Genomic DNA, 19,747 nt, shown 5'->3' on the forward strand with positions numbered 1-19,747 from the left:
GCCTATGCAATCATGAAGGATGAAACTGAGGGAAGTTATATATGGGTGTTACAAAAATTGAAGCTTCTGCTCCAACCTGATGTGCATCCAACAACCATTGCTACAGACCGGGAGTTAGGACTGATGAGGCCGGTTCGTGAGGTATTTCCTCATAGTCATCATTTATTGTGCACATGGCATATTAATAAAGATGTGGAGGATAGAGTAGGCAAGTTGATTGGAGTGAAGTCTTTTGGTGAGATTTTTAAGAATTCCAAATGGAAACGTATAATTGAATCCCCGATAGTAGCCGAATATGAGGCAGCAGTGGAGGCCATGAAGGATACTACTCGCAACTGGCCTCGTGTGATAGAGTACGTGGAGACCACATGGCTAATGCATAAAGAGAAGTTTTGTCAAGCATGGACGAACAAGGTGTTGCACTTAGGAAACACCACAACCTGTCGAATGGAGAATTCACATGCACAGTTGAAACAGCGGTTGAATTCATCTACTAGTGCACTCGATACAGTGTGGGCGAAGGTGCACAAGGAGATTGAGGCGATCAAGTAAGACATTTATTCTGTTATTTGCTTTAATCTTTTAAAGTGTAATACATTAGTATTGTAATCCTTTACTGTATATAATCAGATACTCACTCGAGGACTCAAGAAGAAGAATTGTAGTGGCTCACTGTGGAGCACCTTTCAAGTTACTCGACTTACACGTTTCACATTACTGCTTGCATGTACTAAATGTTGAGCTCAAGCATATGTACGGATTGAGTACGGATGTGGTAAGTGAATGCGGATGCGTGTTGCCCATGACTCATGGCATTCCGTGTGCATGTGAGCTTAAAACGTATATTGACACAAATGAACCGGTCCATGCTGACCGAATCCATCCTTTTTGGAGATCTCTTGCGTTTGAAGGTTTGAGTGACATACTAGTTACTGCTCCCGTATATGCTGACGGGTCTGAGGATCATCGATTTTTTCACTCTCTTGTGGAAAAGGTTGAAAAATTAGATCCTTCAATGGTGCGTAGCATATCGATGAAGATTCATGACCAGATAAACCCGGAACAAAGTGGCTTCAAAGAACCCGAGGTCAAAGACACAGTTAGAGGTAGACCAAAGGGAAATTCATCAACGAAAAGAAATCCAAGTGCATGGGAGTACAGTCAGGCACCACGAGGTCGAGCACGGTCCTCAGGTTCGAGGAGTAGTCGTAGTCGAGACCGTTCCTCATCATCATCTGTGCATAACAACGAGAAGCCGGGTAGATTTTATTTTATTTATATATATGTCGAAGTTAAAGTAAATATATTTTTATTGATGAATTTCATATATTAATATTTTCAGCCGGATTTGATGCGGATATCGCCGGTTACCACCATTTACATCGGGTTCAAGGTCTCATCGTACCGTTTATTACTGGATTCCATGATGTTGTAGCAGATGGCAATTGTGGATTTCGTGTTTTAGCAGATGCCATCACCTATAACCAGGAAGAGTGGAAGCTGATGAGAGTGCTCATAGAGAATGAGATGCGGGCAAACCGTGATCTGTATGCGCCAGTGTACGGGAATGGATTTGATGCTGCCCTCACGCGTATTAAATGGCAGGAGCGGGGTGTGGTGAGTCCCACTGGATGGTGAGTCCGGATGACTTATATGCTGCTGCATCTGTATTAAATGCAGTCATATTCCTTTTTACTACATCACAGTTAGGATGTTGCACTATACTGCCGATGTGTTCAGACGATGGAAGACCACCAGAGCGAGAGATTGTGATTTGTCATTTGGGAAGTTATCATCACTACATACGTCTTTATTTACATCCTGCATTTCCATGCCTCCCATTGCCACCCAATGGCGTCTATATCATGATTCGAGTGTTCGTCAGTTGGACAATCTATACGCCGAAAGGAAAGAGGCTTGGACTAGATTATATGTTTTAATTAATAATATTTATTCACTAATTTATATTATTGTTTCTTGATTTGAGTTAAAATTGTATGGTATTTTTAGGTTTTAAGTACAATTCTGTAGTTACGGGTTTAATGGTCTATTTACGGGTTTAGAAACATATTTTTTTTTCTAATCCGACACGCAGGCGTGTGGATATCACGCCTCACCGCATGGTCGGGCGTGATAGCCACACGCCTCACCGCGTGGTCGGACGTGATAGGCGGTTTGCCTATCACGTCCGACCACGCGGTGAGGCGTGTGGCTATCACGCCCGACCATGCGGTGAGGCGTGATATCCACACGCCCGCGTGTCGTATTGGGAAAAAAAATATGTTCCCCTCCCCAAAACCCATGAAAGGGCATTTTCATCCTTTCACGAGGCTAGGGTTGGGAATTTGGGGCTGGGTTTAACAACACCCATTATAATACTATACACATTGGTCTTGTACTAGTTTATCTACTTCAATTAGGGGTGGCAAAAGTACACACGACCAGATTACACGACACGAAATTGACACGCAATTTTAGTATTTGGGTTTAGTTTAGTAGGCACAGTTAAACCTCGATAAATGAATGTTCGATAGAGTAATAACCTCGTTTATATATAAATTCTTTCGGTCCCGACTTGAGCCAATGGACTAAAGTAATAATCTCGCTAAATGCATTAAGTAATAAAAATATTTAAATCCCTTAGAGCCTGATGAAAATATAAATTAATAATTATTGAATTACATACAATATGTAATTACATACATTTATCGAGGTTTTACTGTAATGTGTAATTTTTGGGTTGACACGAAAGTGACATACAAATTTTTAGGTTGGTTTAGGGTTGATGTGCTAACCCGAAAACGATACGAAATTACACGAATATTTAAAATTATTGTTATATTCTCTCGTGTTTTTATATGTCACTTTACTAATAAAGTTATAATTATTACTTGCAAATATGATTCGAAACTCCTAGATTGTTATAAACACATTACATGACCCCTGACATGATATTAACGGACTTATTGATGGTTTGTGTTAACATAAATGACATAACCTATTTGAAAACAATATCTGCCTATATTTTAAAAGTTATCATTAATAGATATGCATAACAAATCTACATGTAACCCGAAAACACGATACAAAATCGACATTAACCTGAACAAGTTAACACGATTGTGACACGAAAGTTTTTGAATTGGATTTGGGTTCGCTCTTTTTAACACAAATCCGAAAATGACACTATAAGAACATATAACTCGAAAATAGCATATACCTTGTCCAAAAAGACTATGATCCATCACCAAACCGAAACAAGAATGATAACATTTCATTTGCTTGTGGCTCTAGTTTATCTCCTGACAGAAACACAATAGCTCTTCCATTTATATCTATCCAACTGCATCCTGGAACCTTTCTCACTCCCTTCAAACCCATCTCTTTCCTGAGTTTTTGCTCCTTCCTATGTTCCCCATTTGCAGCATATAAATTGCACATACTTACATGACCAGCTGCATTTCCTGGATCTAGCTCAAGGAGTCTTGCCGCAGCTCGTTCACCAATTTCAGCATTTTTCTCACCATAACCACACATTCCAAGCAATGCACCCCATATAGCATGATTTCTTTCTACAGGCAATCCCAGGATGAATTCTTCTGCTTCTTTTACCTTCCCCGCTCGGCCTAAAAGATGGATCATGCAAATGTAATGTTCCAACCCTGGTTCAATTGCATATACATCCTTCATTTCATTAAATACTTCCCATCCTTGATTGATTAGCCCTACATTTGCACATGCTGAGAGCACGCCCAGAAAAGTGATGGAATTTGGGGAAAATCCCATGATCCGAAAGAACTTCAATGCTACATTTGCCAGCCCATGATGTGAAAATCCCATGATCATGGAATTCCAAGATATCAGGTCATGAGTATTCATGTCTGAGAAAACTCTATAAGCATCATTTATTACTCCACATTTTGCATACATTGAGATCAAAGAATTATCAAGAATCAAATCACGGTTATATAGAGTTTTCATCACCATACCATGCAACTGCAGCCCTTGATGAAGACATGCCGTTGCACCTGCAGCTCCGAAAAGAATAGCATAGGTATTACTTAGGGGAGCGACCCTGCGTGCTTGCATCTCCAAAAACAAAGACATAGCCTCAGCAAAAAGCTCGTTTTGGACATGCCCTGAAATCACTGTTGTCCATGCAATTGCATCTTTTTCCGGCATGTTATGGAACATTCGACATGCTTTGGATACATTTCCAACACTAAAATATCCATCAACCATTGAAGTCCAAGTGATCTTGTCCCGGCAAGGTGCTACGTCAAACAAACTTTGAGCCTTTTCGAGTTCCCCAATGCAAACATAACCATTAATTATGCAGTTGTAGGACTGAATAGCATGACTAAATGAGTTCCTATCAAGTATGTAAAGTGCAGTTTCCATCAAGCCTAATGATGAGTACATGTAAATTAGGCTCTTAGATAATCTTCCATCAAAATCTCCATGTTCTAACTCGTTGATTATTACCTGAGCATGTAATTGCTTGCCAAGGCTCAGAAATCCTATGCCAGCACAAGCATAAACAAGTGATATAAAAGTTTCTGCATTGGGTATTATAGCAGAGCTATTCTTCATCTCAAGAAAAAGCAACAATGCATCTTGAAAGAATCCATTCCAAGCAAATCCACCAATCATTGCAGTCCAACAAACTATATTTCTCTTAGGAGTCCTTTGGAACAAACAATACCCTTCTTCCACTTCACCTGCCCTGCAATAACCTGCTACCATACTTGTCCAAGTAATCGCATTTCTAAGCTCCATCTCATCAAACAAAGCCCTTGCTTCCTCCATTCTACCATTCTCTGCATACCCTGAAATCATGGTGTTCCAAGAAACTTCATTCTTGACAGGCATCTCATCAAAAACCAACCTTGCATCCTCCAAATCTCCATTTTTAATCAGCCCAACAATCATCGCATTCCACGAAACAACATTCCTTTCAGGCATTTCATCAAACAGCCTCCTGGCTTCACAAATCCTACCTGCATCTGCCAAACCATAAAGCATGGAAGTCCATGAAACAACATTTCTCTCAGGCATTTCTTCAAACAACATCCTCGCTTCAATCAGCCTCCCACTCCGCAAAAGCCCGGATAACATAACATTATAAGTGACAACATTTCTTTGAGGCATGATATCAAAAAGAGCTCGAGTTTCATCAACAAAGCCGCTCCTTGAGTATTTAGTAAGTAACGAAGTCCAATAAACAACACGCCTAAGGGGACTTCTCTCAGGCATTTTGTTGAGCAGGTTGTTTGCATCACGGAGTTCACCCTGGGACAAGAAATTGAGGAGTCGGTGTTCATTGTATGTGAATTCGGTGTGGTGAGTTTTGGAAAATGCAATTTGGGAATTGAAAAATCGGACATTGATGAAGTAGGAGTAAACGTGGGTGGAAAATCTTGGAAGAGAGAATGTAAGAGCTCTGACACCAAAGGCGGGCATTAAGCCATTAACAGGTTTTGAAAAGGGGACGTTTAAAGCGCCGTAAATATTTTTGGACTTTCTCACTATATATAAGTCTGGATACGTGTGATCCTATTTTCCTTTTTAAAAAGAAAAGTAATCAAATTTAAGTTCCGTTTTGGGTTCTCTGTACCCTCTCCAATCTCAACTTCTTCTCAGAGCCAGATTCAACAATGGAGTTTCTGGATGAGGACGCAAGACCCAGAATTGTCTTTCAATCACGCCCATTACCATCTTCATTCACCGATAGCGAAACCCAACAAAAGCCGCTCAACAAACCACTAATCTTCCTTTCAATTTCTTTCTCCTCCCTATTATTGTTTCTCTCAATTCTTTTTGTCGAAACTGAACCCTTTAAATCTCTCCTCATCTGGGTCTCCCTCTCCTTCGTCGTTGGCCCTTTTGCCCCATCTCATATTACCGGCGGTGACATTCGCGTCGGTCAAGGCCCAATCCTTGAGCCCCTTGAAGAAGAACCTGAAATCTCAACTGAAAAAAGAGCTCCAAGGAAGAGATCGAAACCGATTAGATCTGAAGAAACTGTTGTAAATCCAATTGTTTCCGTGGGAACAACAAATGGATTATCAATTAAGGAAAAGAAAGATGAGGCTTTGGCGAATAGTAGAAGTAAGTCGGCGGAAAATGCTGAAGAAAAGGAGTGGAGTACAGAGGATGTAGAGATATTGAAGAAACAAATGGTGAAGAATCCTGTAGGGAAGCCAAAGAGATGGGAAGTGATAGCAGAGGCGTTTAAGGGGAGGCATAGAGTGGAGGGTGTAATAAAGAAGTCGAAAGAAATGGGAGAGAAGAAGTTGGATGATAATGATTCGTATGCACAATTTCTGAAGAACAGAAAGCCGATGGATTCAAAAAGAATTGAATCTGAAATAGGTGAAGTTAAGAAAGATGATCAGAAGTGTAATGGAGGAATGGAATGGAGTAGTGCAGAGGATATTGCATTGCTTAATGGATTGAAAGCTTTCCCAAAGGAAGTGGCAATGAGATGGGAGAAGATTGCAGCAGCAGTTCCAGGGAAAACAAAAGCAGCTTGTATCAAGAGAGTTTCTGATTTGAAAAAGGATTTTCGTAGCTCAAAAGCTGGTGCTGAGAATTAGATGAAATGTTTGAGAGAGCACTGGTAAAAGCTTTTTCTTTTTTGACATAGATAAAGAAAACAGCAAGTTGTCTACTTTTCCTTTGCCATTTTTAATACATACTTTGAATTGTTATTTGGTTGATGAAGTTGGGTTCTAACTAATTGATTTGATCATGTTTTTTTGTTAAGAGTAAGGGAGAATCTTAATTTGATTTCGTAAAAGAAGTAAAGTAACCAACTGTGGAGTAATATTTGAGGTTTCTTTCATGATTGTCGTATCCCTAGAATTTATTGATTCAGATGCTCTAATGTTTCAACTGTGATAAATGGAAGATATAGTATTCTGCATTGCTGTTATGTTTGCTACCAGTTCTGTTTTTGGTGTTTCAAATTTCAAGTAATTGTAATTATAAGTTGCCTTGAAGTGAGAGCCATTAGAGCAGTCGAAACAAGTAATTGTAATTGAAAGTTGCCTTGAAGTGAGAGCCAAAGACTGTCCTGTAGTACAACTTTGTGGTGAGTGTATGCTGTTGCTAATAGCGAATTGTTTGTTTCTCAAATCTTTGTTTGTAACTGCAACTGGAATAGCTGAAAATATGTAGGAAATTTGAATAGATTGTGTGAATTAGATTAGCTATTGCCCTTTGAAATGTATATATTTGATTGAAGATACAGAAAATTACTTAATCTTGTCACTTGCAACAAATGGACTGCTTTAGGCACTTAACAAGTACACCTAATTTAATCTATGATTGTCGAAAACGAAACCATTATGACATATGTTATGCTCAAGTTCAAGCAGGCCTTAAGTGTCTTTTATCTTAAATGATATTATTGAAGTGTCTTTGAGGTTTTGACAGATGGAGAATCAATTTAGAAAAATAATCAAGTGTTATGTATCAGTTGAATTTAGGCTATTACAGGAACATCGTGTCTCAGTGTTATTTTTATCACCATATTTGATATCTTCTAATGCAGATTGCTGTCATCAAATGGTCAACCAGCTTTTGTAGGAAATACACAAAGTTTGATAATAAAAAATGGGTCTTTTGCAGACTAATTGCTGGTTTTCAGAACAGCACTTCAAACAGCAACTGGAAAAGGTTGAAAGTTTCCTTAATCTCTTCAGATGGTAGCCTAGGAAAGGAATGAAGCGATCAACTGATAGTCAACATGATTGTGTTGTTAACTTGCCAAAGCATTATATATATATATTCACCAACATTTGACAGTGCCACGGGTTATTATTTTAGGTGGTAATGTTGGCCAATTTAGTAATGCACTTGAAAGATGATTAATTGCCTTTGATATTCTTTTGCCTATTTTATGAGGGACAATAAAGTGAAAAATTACATTAGAATGACAAGTAATGAATTAGAAAACTCAAGGTAAACATGAGCAGACATGATGAAATAGAAGCATTGCTTTTAAGGATGACTCTGCTTTGTGGTTGGGTTAATGTAAATTGAAGTGATTGACAACCAACTCATTCGGTATTCGCTTCACTAAAAATCATTAAAATGTCATTTTAAAACAAATGCACATTCTCTAGTTAACTCAAGATATCCTCCAGGAAGAAAATCCTAGTACAAAACAATAATCGATATCATAATAAATATTCAGGACCTGACTGGTCTTCTGTAATCTCATATATACTGCTATAGAATTCTGATTTATTGGCAAAAAGGTGAAGAACTAAAATTCATTATTCCATTCTACAATTCTAGATGAATTATTATTCTAACTGTTTTGCCAATGCCTGCAAAATCCATAGATAATCTCTACTTTCTTCTAATAAATATGGACATACTTTTTGGCACTTTTCCACGGATCAGGAAATCAATAAAATACTGACTCTGAATCAATAAATTGTGAAAATTCCATAACATCTACTGTAAAAGAAAATTCCGAGTCTTCATTGGCTACCAGAAGCACAAATCAGATCACTTCTAATCGAAAAATGAAGTTAAAAAAAGAACTATCTGGAGCTGCCAAATCCTAGGAGCTGGTCCACAAGTTGTTCAACAGACTTGGCAAGGCTGTCAGCTGCCTCCTGGGTTGATGCCTCTGCATATACACGTACGACATCCTCTGTCCCCGATGGCCGTATGAAACATCGACCCTGAGGGTGTTTTCCTGAATGAATGAATGAATGAATGAAGAGTCAAAATCCCAGTTGTTAAATTCAATATGGCACACTCCCTAAATAAGAAAACAACCCATTTCATTCAAGCAAGGCATGTTGAAAATAATAATGCACAGTTGAAGAAGGAACTAAACTTATACAGTTCGACTAAATGCTATGAAGATCAAATGCATGAAAATAGTATTCCAGTCTGCAATATGGCATTACCAACTTCTGCATTAATGGCATCTTGAATGCCAGGGGGTCTCACAACCACAGTCTCAGCATTTGCAGTAACAACAGCACTTCTGTCTACAACTTTGACCTGGTAATCGACAGCACCAGAAAAAGCATCAACTTCCAAAATTTAAGAGAAATACAAATAATACATAGCTTGTGATTGCATTAAAGGCTATTTCACTCCTATCAAATACTGAGATTTGCCTTATACTTTTAATGGCTAATTTAAGTCGTTTGATTCAATTGAAATATTGAAATATTTGAGTAGAACTTTTTATTTGAAAATGCAATTATGATCTTTTCCTTAAATTATTTCTTATCATTTAGATATAGGAAATTGGCCAGAAGTGGTCTAATTTGAACGAGATAGTTGATTTTGGACAATAATTTAAACTTAGCTGACAAGTTAAAAGGGAAATTAAATTAGTCTTCCAATCCAGCAAGCTGTTAAGGAACTAAGCTTCCAAAGCCAACTTCCGCAAGATCCCTCCCTTAGAAATTTATCAGGTGTGACATTATGAATATGCAGTATATCATTAGCTTGATTAAACAAACAATATAAGGAAAAACGATTGAGATATATACTCTTAAAGAAATCATGTAAGGAGCCAACCTTAAGCTGCCTGCTTGGTAAATCACGGTAAAGCTCATCCCACTTACTAATTGACCATCCCTTGTGTTGTAAAATTGCCTCCACCAAAAGCAAACCACTTAAAGCATCTCCAACAGCCTGATTGATCAGCTTACTAACTGCTAATAGTCTCAGAGCAGCTTTGTGCTGCTCTGCACCTGAGTCAACAAAGAAACTCGTGACATTTTAAATGAAATACCTTGTGAAATTTCAGACTTGGACTTTGCATATAAGCAATACTTAAACGTAAGATTAAATCATAAATAACATTTACCTTTTGGAGACGGCTCATCACATCTTGCCTCCAACCAAGATACAAAATGTTCTGAGAATAAGATGGTGCCATGGCCATTGGCCTCAAAATAGATCCCGATATCATATTGTATAGCTTGCTCATGTAAATATTTCACTCCAGTTGGAGTGAAGATGACTCCTAGGCCTAACTGTTTTAGGTAGTCAGTAGAAGCTCCATTAGCATAAGCTGTCTGTATAATGCCAACACGAGGTTGATATTCATCATTTATCTTTCCATTCCCCTCCATGCTAATAACGCTCAATTGCTCCTTTATGAATAGAGCAAACAAAGATAGTATCTTATCTCCATCAACAAGAGCAATCTTGCTGCTATTGCTTGGCACAACAGAAAAATAAACAAGTCGGTCAGCATCTCCATCCAAACTTGCACACCTGAAACACTAGAAACATTCATGCAGTTAGCTCGTCTTCCAACCAATCACTGTCATAGTATATAAAGTACAAACAGCATCCGTAGAAGTTATCAAGTTAAGCTGTCAAGAAAATCCTTTGTAGGTAGTTATAATAGCTGTTCTACAAAAACTTGTAACTGAAAATCCTAGTTCAAAATCAGGTCTTTGTACCAAAATTAAATTTTCAAACGCCAACAGATCCTTTAAGCTTATGCCTATTATGACTAAGAAACAACACTTTCTGTGCAACTGTAGTTGCAAACATGCAAGTTATCGTCTGCATATTCTGCAATTTCAATAGGGACTCAACATAATATAACTGCTCGCATGCCATGAGCAGAAAAAGCGAACTATACAAATTTATTTGCACGAGGCAACTAGTTTACAGAAGAATGAGATGTCTGACCTTATACCCACATCCTTAGAACCAAATCCTTGCGGAACAGCCTTCTCTTTCTGCACATAATCAGCTCCAACTCCTTCATTGAGAACACCCTCTTTTCCAGAATTGCGAACCTCGATAGACAAACCATTCAACATCTTCTTCAGGACTTCAAGCTTTTCTCCACCCACACCATTAGCCCCGTCCACAACCAGCTTATCATCTGCCTGATTGATTTTATTTCTATTTGGAATCAAATCAATCAAGCACCTAACATACCATGGAATGATACCAAGTATACATCAGGTGACTTTTTTTTTTTTTTTTTTCAGTGCATCTAGCCAGAAAATTTATATGAAATCTTAAATTAACCTGAATGAGCTAGATAGTTGCTCGTAGTAAGCAGTTTCAGTTGCTTTCATGCACTTATTTCTAGCACGAACCATCCAATGTAGTTGTGGAGTAGTTAAAATCCCCATGTCAAAAGTATGTGCTCCTACAATTGAATCAATTCCCTTCACACGCAAAAAGTACAATAAACTTTCTCAAAGAGATAAATTAAAAGGCAAAAGACCACATACTTCAAACCTTGCGGAAACAAGTTCTACTAACTTTCATTTGGAAAAACATATACGATAATTTACTAAAGGGAGGACATACTTGTTTGGCACATTCAAGAAGGGATTCACCACTAGGTCTTGTGTCTCTTCCCAACAATACCTCGGCTGAACGCACTCCATCAAAAGGGATATTTTCCTTCTTTACAAATTCATCTATCAACTGTTTAAAGAGGAAAAGGCAAAGGTCAGATTACTTTAATCTTTTCATTTAGGCAATCAATCAAAAGAAAAAGGGAAAAGAAAACCAAAAAGATAATATCAACTATTATACGAATCTCAAATACATATACATAACATAACTTACAGAGACATGCTACATCAACTAAATCAGAATAAACAAGCGCAAGCAAACACGTCCTGACATATAAAAAACATCCAATTGCAAGCAGTTAAAAATGGCATTCTTTTCCCCCATATTCTCTGCTGTTCGAGATTACAACTGCTACTGAAATAATTACTAACCTGAACAAGGTCTTGGGGAGAAGCAGCATTGGCAATGGCATCCGCAAAGGGCTCCCAGTCTTGAGTGAGCATACCACCACTTGGATCAGCAACTTTGACTCCATTATCAGTAGCTTTGTTGTGTGATGCAGTGATCATTAAGCCAATCACTGACTGGGTCTTTAAAGATCTAAGAGCAGCCAAAATCCCAACCCTGAACACTGTTGATTGAAGGATTGATGCATCTTCCCTAAACCCAGCTGTACCATAGGCGATTGTAATTCCTGCAAATTCAATTGCGCATCGGAAAGTTTAAAAAAAAGATAAAATAAATAATAATGATAATAATAATAACAGCAAATGGCATTGGTACCTTGAGGAGGTGAGTAGAGAGAGGAAGAGTCTAGTATTAGAGATTTTTGACGTTCGTCCATGGTGTTGTATCTGCAGAGAGAACGAGACTGTCTTGAGAATCCCAAATTCGACTTGTTTCCAATCAAAAAGGTGGTGTTGGGGAATTAGCTTCAACTTATGATTAGGTGTATGATCTGAAACATCAAAACTCTAAGGTTGCATTTGGTGCGTTGTAATGTAACGAAGTATGTAATGGAATTGAACAGTAATTCCATTACCATGTTTGGTTAGCAAACTTGAAATTTTGATGAAATGTGATTACGATTACATTACTATGTTTGTTTTGCTAAATGTAATCATAAAATTCTATTTACTCTTGTAATGTAATTAAATTATATAATTCTATTAATGTTATATCATATATGTTGTGTATTAATTATACAACAAATATATATATCAACAATAATAAAAATTGGAAATAATAAATCTCAACAATATAAACTTGAAAATTAAGTAATATATATATGACTAAATATTAGAGTAATTTCATAAGAGTTTTTTTTTTAACCAAATACAAGTTCAAATTCAAGAGTTTTCTTCTAAGCCAATCTATACAAATTACATCAACAAATTTTGAGTAGCTTCTCCAAAACGCAACTACATGAACTGAACTAATGTTGAGATCTATCATCTATGCAAAAGTGCAACAAGGTTAAATATGTGGCGAGAAGTTATCTTAACCAAAAGGTGCACTTAAAAGGACATGAAAAGGAGCTCAAATCAAAGACTACAAAGGGTGAAAACAAAGCAATTCATGACAACTCAACAAAATTAGCTTAATCCCCAAATATCACCAGCTCCCAAGTTAACACTAACCATAAAATAATGCAATAGGATATAAGTATATGTTTCGATCTCAAAGTGATCACATATTTCATAATTTAAAATCCCAAACCAATTAGGATGTGCATATAGCAATAACCAATTAGAATATGATCCAAAAATGCATTCCTACTGCATTACATTGAGGGCTTAGAAGTCTATACTAGTTTAACAAACTGAATTGGAAACATAGATTCTCCATAGCAAATAACAGATATAAATTGAAACAAGTACTAAGCAAAAAATTTGAATTAAGTGCAAGTAACAGACTATCAGAAACATGGAATGAGGGCTACAGAGTCAGACACTGGTGAAAGCATGAGTACAATTTAGGCAGAGGAAATTGAAAGCTTTTATTTGATGACTTCCAGAAATTATTGTGAAGCTAATTATATAGCAAGCGGAGCACATCAAATACCACTCAACTTCAACAGAATTCTGGAAATATATATATATGTATATATATTTAACATATCTACTTGAGATGGAGAGACAGTTCCTTTGTTGGCTTTAATTATGATGTTAATTGGTGAAGAGGTAGAAGATTTGAATTGAATTGAGTAACATTCTTGTGTTCATTTATTCCCCTACCAATTTAAGTCTGACATTCACTTCCCCATTCAATTCAAAAAATAAAAGATAAAAATCTGATCCCACCACTTTCTCGTTTTTTCTAACATGCCCAAAAATTCATTCATGAAAGGAATATATATATATATATATATACCTATATTTAGCAAATCAATGACAGTAGAATAACAAATCTTGAGTAAAATGCAGAATATGAAGGAGTGTTACAACAACTTGGGACCTAGATTTAAAAATTACAAAACCACTAAAATAAAAGCTAATCAAGGTGAAAAGTGATCCAGCTGACAGAAAATCAGTCGATTGGAGGAAAATTTGAACTCTGTTTCAGTCTCTAATTACAGTAAAAATGAATCGAAATGTGTATAGGTGTGATCTAAGGACGAAGATGAGATAAAAGCGATAAAAGCATATGAAGAAATCAGAAAAGGAATTGAGTACCTGATGCGAGACAGCAGCGAAAAAGAGGGGGTCGATCTCCGGCGTCGGACGTGATTATAGAGTGTAGTAGCGGCTGAGGAGAAGTAAAGCTGCTAATTCATTGATACGTCCAGTAGAGAGAAAGAGAGAACAAAGAAGGGAGATAATTTTACAAAATAATGACGGATGAGAAAGAATAAATACAAAAGAAGAAGAAATGGCAATGAACAAAATCTTGTCTAAATCCAGAAATGGCCAAGAGAGCAATTTAACATCAGGGATGGAGGATCCACACTATTTGAGTTACAGAAAAATCAATTCAAATAACTAATTTATCTCTAATAACTAACAAAACAAAATTAACCGACAAAATAAGTAATTAACTAATAGCAATCCGACAAATATACACAAGAAAACCCCTTACATCATAAAATCAACTAACCTACCTCTCTCCAGTCGGCGGTCGTCTGCTCCTCGTCTCCGGTCGACGGTTCTGCGCCTCTGATACCTCTCTCCGGCCGACGTGGTTGGATTAGTCTCTCCTCCCTCGCCTCCTCTGCTCTCTACCCCTCTCTCGCTTTCTCTCGCTCGCTGCGTTTAGAATCTGTTTTTTTAGCCTAATACACAAATAACACCGGAACTTGTCCAAATGTTGCAACTTCCCCAACTTTCAATTCAATTGTAACAACTTACCCCTCAAACTTGTCCAATTATAAAACATAACCTCAAATTATTTACATGGACTGCAATTAAAGAAACACGTGAAATACAAAAGCTGCAACGCTCCTGGAGTGTGATAATCAGATCTTTGGCATGATACGAATCCGGCGAAACTTTTTTACGGTTGCTTCAAGTACGGGGTAAAAAAACTTCCAATTTGGGGTTATATTTTACAATTGGACAAGTTTAAAGGGTAAGTTGTTATAATTAAAAGTTGAGGGGAGCAGTTGCAACATTTGGACAAGTTCAAGGGGTTATTTATGTATTAAGCTTTTTTATTATTTTTTAAGTTGACAGGGATAAAACGGCGTAATTTTGCCTAGAGGTGGCAAAACGATACACAGCACGATTACACGATACAGATATTTTGTGTTATTATTGATCTTAGTAGGTAATGGGTCATTTTCGGGTTTCGGGTCGTGCTTGTATCAACTCGAGAAACACGAAAAATGACCCAAAAAGCTGAAATTTCAAAATTACCCTTGTCCTATTTTGGGTTTCAGATTCATTCAAGTATAAAAGATAATTTAAAAAATAAATGATCTAAGAAAGTTTTCAGCCTCTTTTAATAGAGTGCCTTCGTCTTCTCTTCTGAGATGTTTAACCTAAATCCTTTTTTCTAAACCTAAACCTACTGCTCATACTGCCAATTAGCCCTAAATCGCTCGCACTATTCTATCAACTTCCCATCCCTTATCACACATCTTTCACGAGTATTCTCGTCTCCCTATGACATTCCCACGATTGCTGGCTGATCCAAGAAATCGCTAATATGGAAAAGAACAAGGGTCTGGTTGATGAATACGCCTTACTCTGCCTCAATAGTGTTGATGACGGATTAGTAATTACAGAAGACAACCTGCAAAGCCAGGAATAGTAGAAAAGTTTTTTCGTGGTTGGTCAATTCCTCGCAATCAAAGCTACACACTTTGAGTCCATGAAAACTACTCTTGCGGCAATCTGGCAGCCTGTCAAAAGTGTAACAATCACTGAAATGCATATGGATGGTCGCTACTTATTCTAATTCTTTCATGAACTCGGCATGCTTCGTCTCCTCAATGATGGCCTCTGGACGTTCAACCAGAATCTCCTAATCGTGAAACAACTTGGGCTCAATGAACAACCATTACTACCAACCCTAACCGACCTAATTATTTGGGTTCAGGTATCTGACATTCCCATAAGGTTTCAGACAGAAGCAGTTTGCAAGGCTATTGGAAAGCAATTGTGGCAATATGTGGAGGTTGATCCAAAAAAATTCTCTGGTCTTCAAATGAGCTATCTGAGAATCAAAGTCATTATTGATGTCCGCAGACCCCTTAAAACTAGGCAGAAACTGAAGAGGAGCGGAGGTGAATGGCTATGGGTGAACGTCAGATATGAACGTCTCCCCCAGTTTTGTTTCTTCTGTGGAGTTATCGGACACGGCGATAAGTTTTGCCCTGCCTTATTTGATTGTAATGATGACACTAGCCAAAGGAAGTTTGGAAGCTGGTTCAGAGCTTCACTGCGCAAAACTGGTATTCAAAGGGGTAAGGAGTGGCTCCGTGATCCATCGGCAGTTTCTAACACTGTTAGATTTGAAAAACCGTTACCTGAAGCCTCAATGCATATGGTCACTAGTAATGGTGGAATAACATGTACGAAAGGGGAGATTGGAAAGTCGACCACCTTGGGTGAACACAATCAGAATTCTTTGTCTGGAGCTTCGAGTCGATTGGCAATGCCTGGTGATGACTCTTATCCTAGACCCAAAGCGACAACGAATCTCTAAAGATCATATGGTAGAGGAGAAAAGCTTTCCCGAATAGCTAAAAATCAGAAGAGGGGCGAGACCTAGAGCCAGGTCCGTCTAGCGATATGAGTCTCATCAGCTGGAACTGTCAGGGCCTGGGCAATCCTCGTACAGTTAATGTCCTGTGGGACCTTGTTCGTGCCCATAAGCCTTTGATCATCTTTCTAATGGAAACTATGATTAAAGAGGCTAAGGTGTTAACAATATGTAGAAAATTGGGGTTTGAACATCATTATATTATGGATGGAAGAGGGCATGGGGGTGGAATAGCGTTACTGTGGCGTAGCTGTGTTACCATTAATATATCATCACCATCCCCCAACTTCATTGACGGTCAAGTCACTATCAGATCATTACAGCCCTAGCGATTAACTGGCTTCTATGGGTACCCTGAGAGAAGTCGTCGGAGGGAGTCTTGGCAATTGCTACGATCTTTGTTTAAGGAAAGGGGGCAGACGTGGTGTTGTGTGGGTGACTTTAACGATATAATAAGCCCGGATGAGAAGCGTGGAGGGCCTAGTCGTGCACATTGGCTGTTGGAGGGATTTCAATCGGTATTGAATGACTGTGAGCTGGTAAGTCTGCTATGGAGGGCCATTCATACACTTGGAAAGTTGGTAGAGGTTTTGACCGATGGACAGAGGAAAGGATGGATCTATGGTTGCAAACCCGGAATGGAAGCAGAATTTTGGTCAATCCATACTATTGAATCAGGTCGCAGCTTGTTCAAATCACTCTGCATTGGTACTTCAATCAAGGTGTGGATTTCGACACCTAGAGTCAAGCGGTTCAGGTTCGAAAATCAATGGCTTTGGGAAGGGACTTGTCAATTAGTAATTCAGACAGTTTGGTCGACTAATGTAGGGAAACCAATCTCCGTCAAAATTTTAGAATGTACGGCTGCTCTACAAAGGTGGAGTAAATCAGTTGATGGTAATCTGCAGCTCCGAATTTCGAGCCTTCATTACCAGATGGATGATTATCGTCTTCGAACTGATCATGGTGGGATTGAGCTATTCCTTCACACCAGAGCTGAATATGTGAAGACACTCCAGCAGCAAGAAGACTTCTGGAAGCAGCGAGCCAAACTGCACTGGCTCTAGGAGGCCGATGCAAATTCATGGTATTTTCATGCTTATGCAACTTCGCGCAAGAGTAATAATACTGTCACGGAGCTTCGAGATGGCAATGGTAACTGGTGCGCATGGGGTAGTGGCCTGAAGGAGATCTTAACAAATTATTTTTAGGGGATTTTTACCAGTAATGGGAGCGAGGCCTCAGAAGTTATTAATGTCGTTCAACAACAAATTACTTATGCTCAATATGATTTTTTAACGCAGGCTTTTGCGGCTGATGAAGTTCGAGCCGCTTACTTTTTATGCACCTCGACAAAATCCTGGGTCCTGATGGACTGAACCCAGCGCTCTTTCAACCATTTTGGGGAATTGCCGGGCCTGATATTATCGCTAACTACCTTGCTGTTTTTGATAAGTCATTGCTACCTCCTCATCTGAACAACACTCTCTTTATCCTTATTCAAAAAAATAAAAACAAATGTTGAACGGGTAACAAACCTTCTCCCTATTGCTTTGTGTAACGTTTTATTCAAGATCATATCCAAAATGCTAGCTACCCGGTTTAAGAAGGTTCTACCTTCTGTTATATCTATCAATCAGAGTGAGTTCTGTTGAAACACCTTTCCACAGGATTTTAATTTGACAAAATTATTTAAGTGCAACTAAATATTCTACAACACACTAAATTTAAATGCTTTGATTTATTGTTGCTAATGTGTTTGTTCAATGTTGAGTTTAACTTGTTATAAGACATAAAGATCATAAGGTCCAAGCCCTATATGGAAGTCAAAGCCCAAGTCGAACAAGGCCAAGACCACTCAGCCCGCGTGTTACAAAACGTTGCCGTTGAGTAATGAAACGCAGCTGAGCAAAGAAGGATCCAGAAGATCCACGTAGACAACTTCGGCAAGAAGCTGCTGAGCTGTCTCGACAAAACGTACAAGACAGCCGCTGAGCACAAGGCAACTTCCAGACAAAGTATTTCCTCTTTCGGTAAAGAACAAAAGACGTAGGAAGCTGTCTGTTTGACATTACCAGAATTGGAGGAACATACTGCCACACTGACCGAAGAACAGAAGATGCTGGAATCTGATTGGCTGAGAGAACTGCTGACAGACTGAGTGAAAACGACATATAGTCGTTTCCCTCCAACGGTTATTTCGAAATTCGAAATGACCGGATGCCTTCACAGCTCTCTATAAATAGAGCCTTCAGAATCTTCATTCAAACACAGAACTTTGAGCAAAGTCGTTACGCTGACCAAACGTATACAAAAGTTCTGCACCAAAAGGCAAAGCATAATCTTACACTACAAGTTTACATATCTGTGTAAAAGTCTAGAGTGATTGATCTTCAATCATCTAAGGTGTTCTAGCAATTATTGTTTAAGACAAATCTTAATCATTTCTAGAATTAGAAAGGAGAAGTTGAGTACTCGGTTTTAGTACTTAGTGAATTAGAATAGAAGTGAGTAGAGGTATAGAGGAAGGTACTCTTGTTATACTCAGCTTCTGATTTGTAAAGGGTTTTTGAGGCTCTACCTTTAAAGAGCTCAGTAGTGGATTTGAAAATCTCGGAACTTGTTCTGGGGACAGGACGTAGGCTTAGAAGAAGCCGAACCTGGATAACTCCGCTGAGTGAAGTATTTCTAACCTTTAACTCCTTACATATACTGCTTGCTTAATATAAACTAAAACTGACCAAGTAAAAGAGGTCAAGCTGAGTTGTGCGCTATAAACGACTTAGTTCAGGAATAGACTCTAAGTGATATTTCCTGACTTAAGCTAAGAAACTGACCTAGTCACCAGTTGACTAAGCCAGTATCTTGCTGATTACTAGGCGCCGCTGTCATAAACCTTTTTCTTAATAAAAAGAAGTCTGCCTAAATTTATAAAAGGGTAAATAGTTCCTAACCCCCCCCCCCTTGGAACTATATTTGCAACCTTATAAGGGACCAACAAGTGGTATCAGAGCCTAAAAGCTCATTGCTAAAGGTCTAACAACCTTGAGCTGATCCCTACCATGGGCGAAAACAGCACTCGGTTTCTCCCTGGAAACCAGACAACTCAGATATTACTTGAGGGGCTATCCATTACTAGGCCTCCCCTATTCTTCGGGTCAAACTATACCTTTTGGAAGAATAGGATGAAGAACTTCATTCAGGCTACAAACATGAGTGTCTGGCT

At 38.4% G+C, this 19,747-nt stretch overlaps 3 protein-coding genes across 14 annotated transcripts; 1 reads left to right on the plus strand and 2 right to left on the minus strand.

Moving 5' to 3' along the window:
- Positions 1-3,199: 3,199 nt before the first annotated feature.
- On the minus strand, positions 3,200-5,585 carry LOC136232690 (pentatricopeptide repeat-containing protein At1g32415, mitochondrial). Its single transcript, XM_066022032.1, has one exon. The coding sequence runs from the start codon at positions 5,461-5,463 to the stop codon at positions 3,235-3,237; it is 2,229 nt and encodes a 742-aa protein (XP_065878104.1). The 5' UTR covers positions 5,464-5,585; the 3' UTR covers positions 3,200-3,234.
- LOC136232692 (transcription factor MAMYB) lies at positions 5,579-7,874 on the plus strand. Of its 2 annotated transcripts, none has more exons than XM_066022046.1 (2): positions 5,579-6,622; positions 7,559-7,874. In XM_066022046.1, exon 1 carries the CDS (start codon positions 5,658-5,660, stop codon positions 6,597-6,599), a length of 942 nt encoding a protein of 313 aa, XP_065878118.1. In that variant the 5' UTR covers positions 5,579-5,657; the 3' UTR covers positions 6,600-6,622; positions 7,559-7,874. The 2 variants fall into 2 exon arrangements, with proteins under 2 accessions (XP_065878118.1, XP_065878119.1); XM_066022047.1 differs by having other exon boundaries at positions 7,636-7,874.
- Positions 7,875-8,419: 545 nt separating this feature from the next.
- LOC136232691 (phosphoacetylglucosamine mutase) lies at positions 8,420-14,576 on the minus strand. Of its 11 annotated transcripts, none has more exons than XM_066022033.1 (11): positions 14,417-14,576; positions 13,992-14,064; positions 12,100-12,170; positions 11,748-12,010; positions 11,326-11,445; positions 11,038-11,180; positions 10,690-10,935; positions 9,851-10,263; positions 9,559-9,734; positions 8,934-9,030; positions 8,420-8,716 (listed from the first exon to the last, which is right to left on the minus strand). In XM_066022033.1, exons 3-11 carry the CDS (start codon positions 12,158-12,160, stop codon positions 8,559-8,561), a joined length of 1,677 nt encoding a protein of 558 aa, XP_065878105.1. In that variant the 5' UTR covers positions 12,161-12,170; positions 13,992-14,064; positions 14,417-14,576; the 3' UTR covers positions 8,420-8,558. The 11 variants fall into 11 exon arrangements, with proteins under 11 accessions (XP_065878105.1, XP_065878111.1, XP_065878107.1 ...); XM_066022039.1 differs by having other exon boundaries at positions 12,100-12,274; XM_066022035.1 differs by having other exon boundaries at positions 13,992-14,080; positions 14,417-14,573.
- Positions 14,577-19,747: the final 5,171 nt, after the last annotated feature.

The sequence above is a fragment of the Euphorbia lathyris genome, chromosome 6 (genome assembly GCF_963576675.1).
Source record: "Euphorbia lathyris chromosome 6, ddEupLath1.1, whole genome shotgun sequence".
NCBI lineage: Eukaryota > Viridiplantae > Streptophyta > Magnoliopsida > Malpighiales > Euphorbiaceae > Euphorbia > Euphorbia lathyris.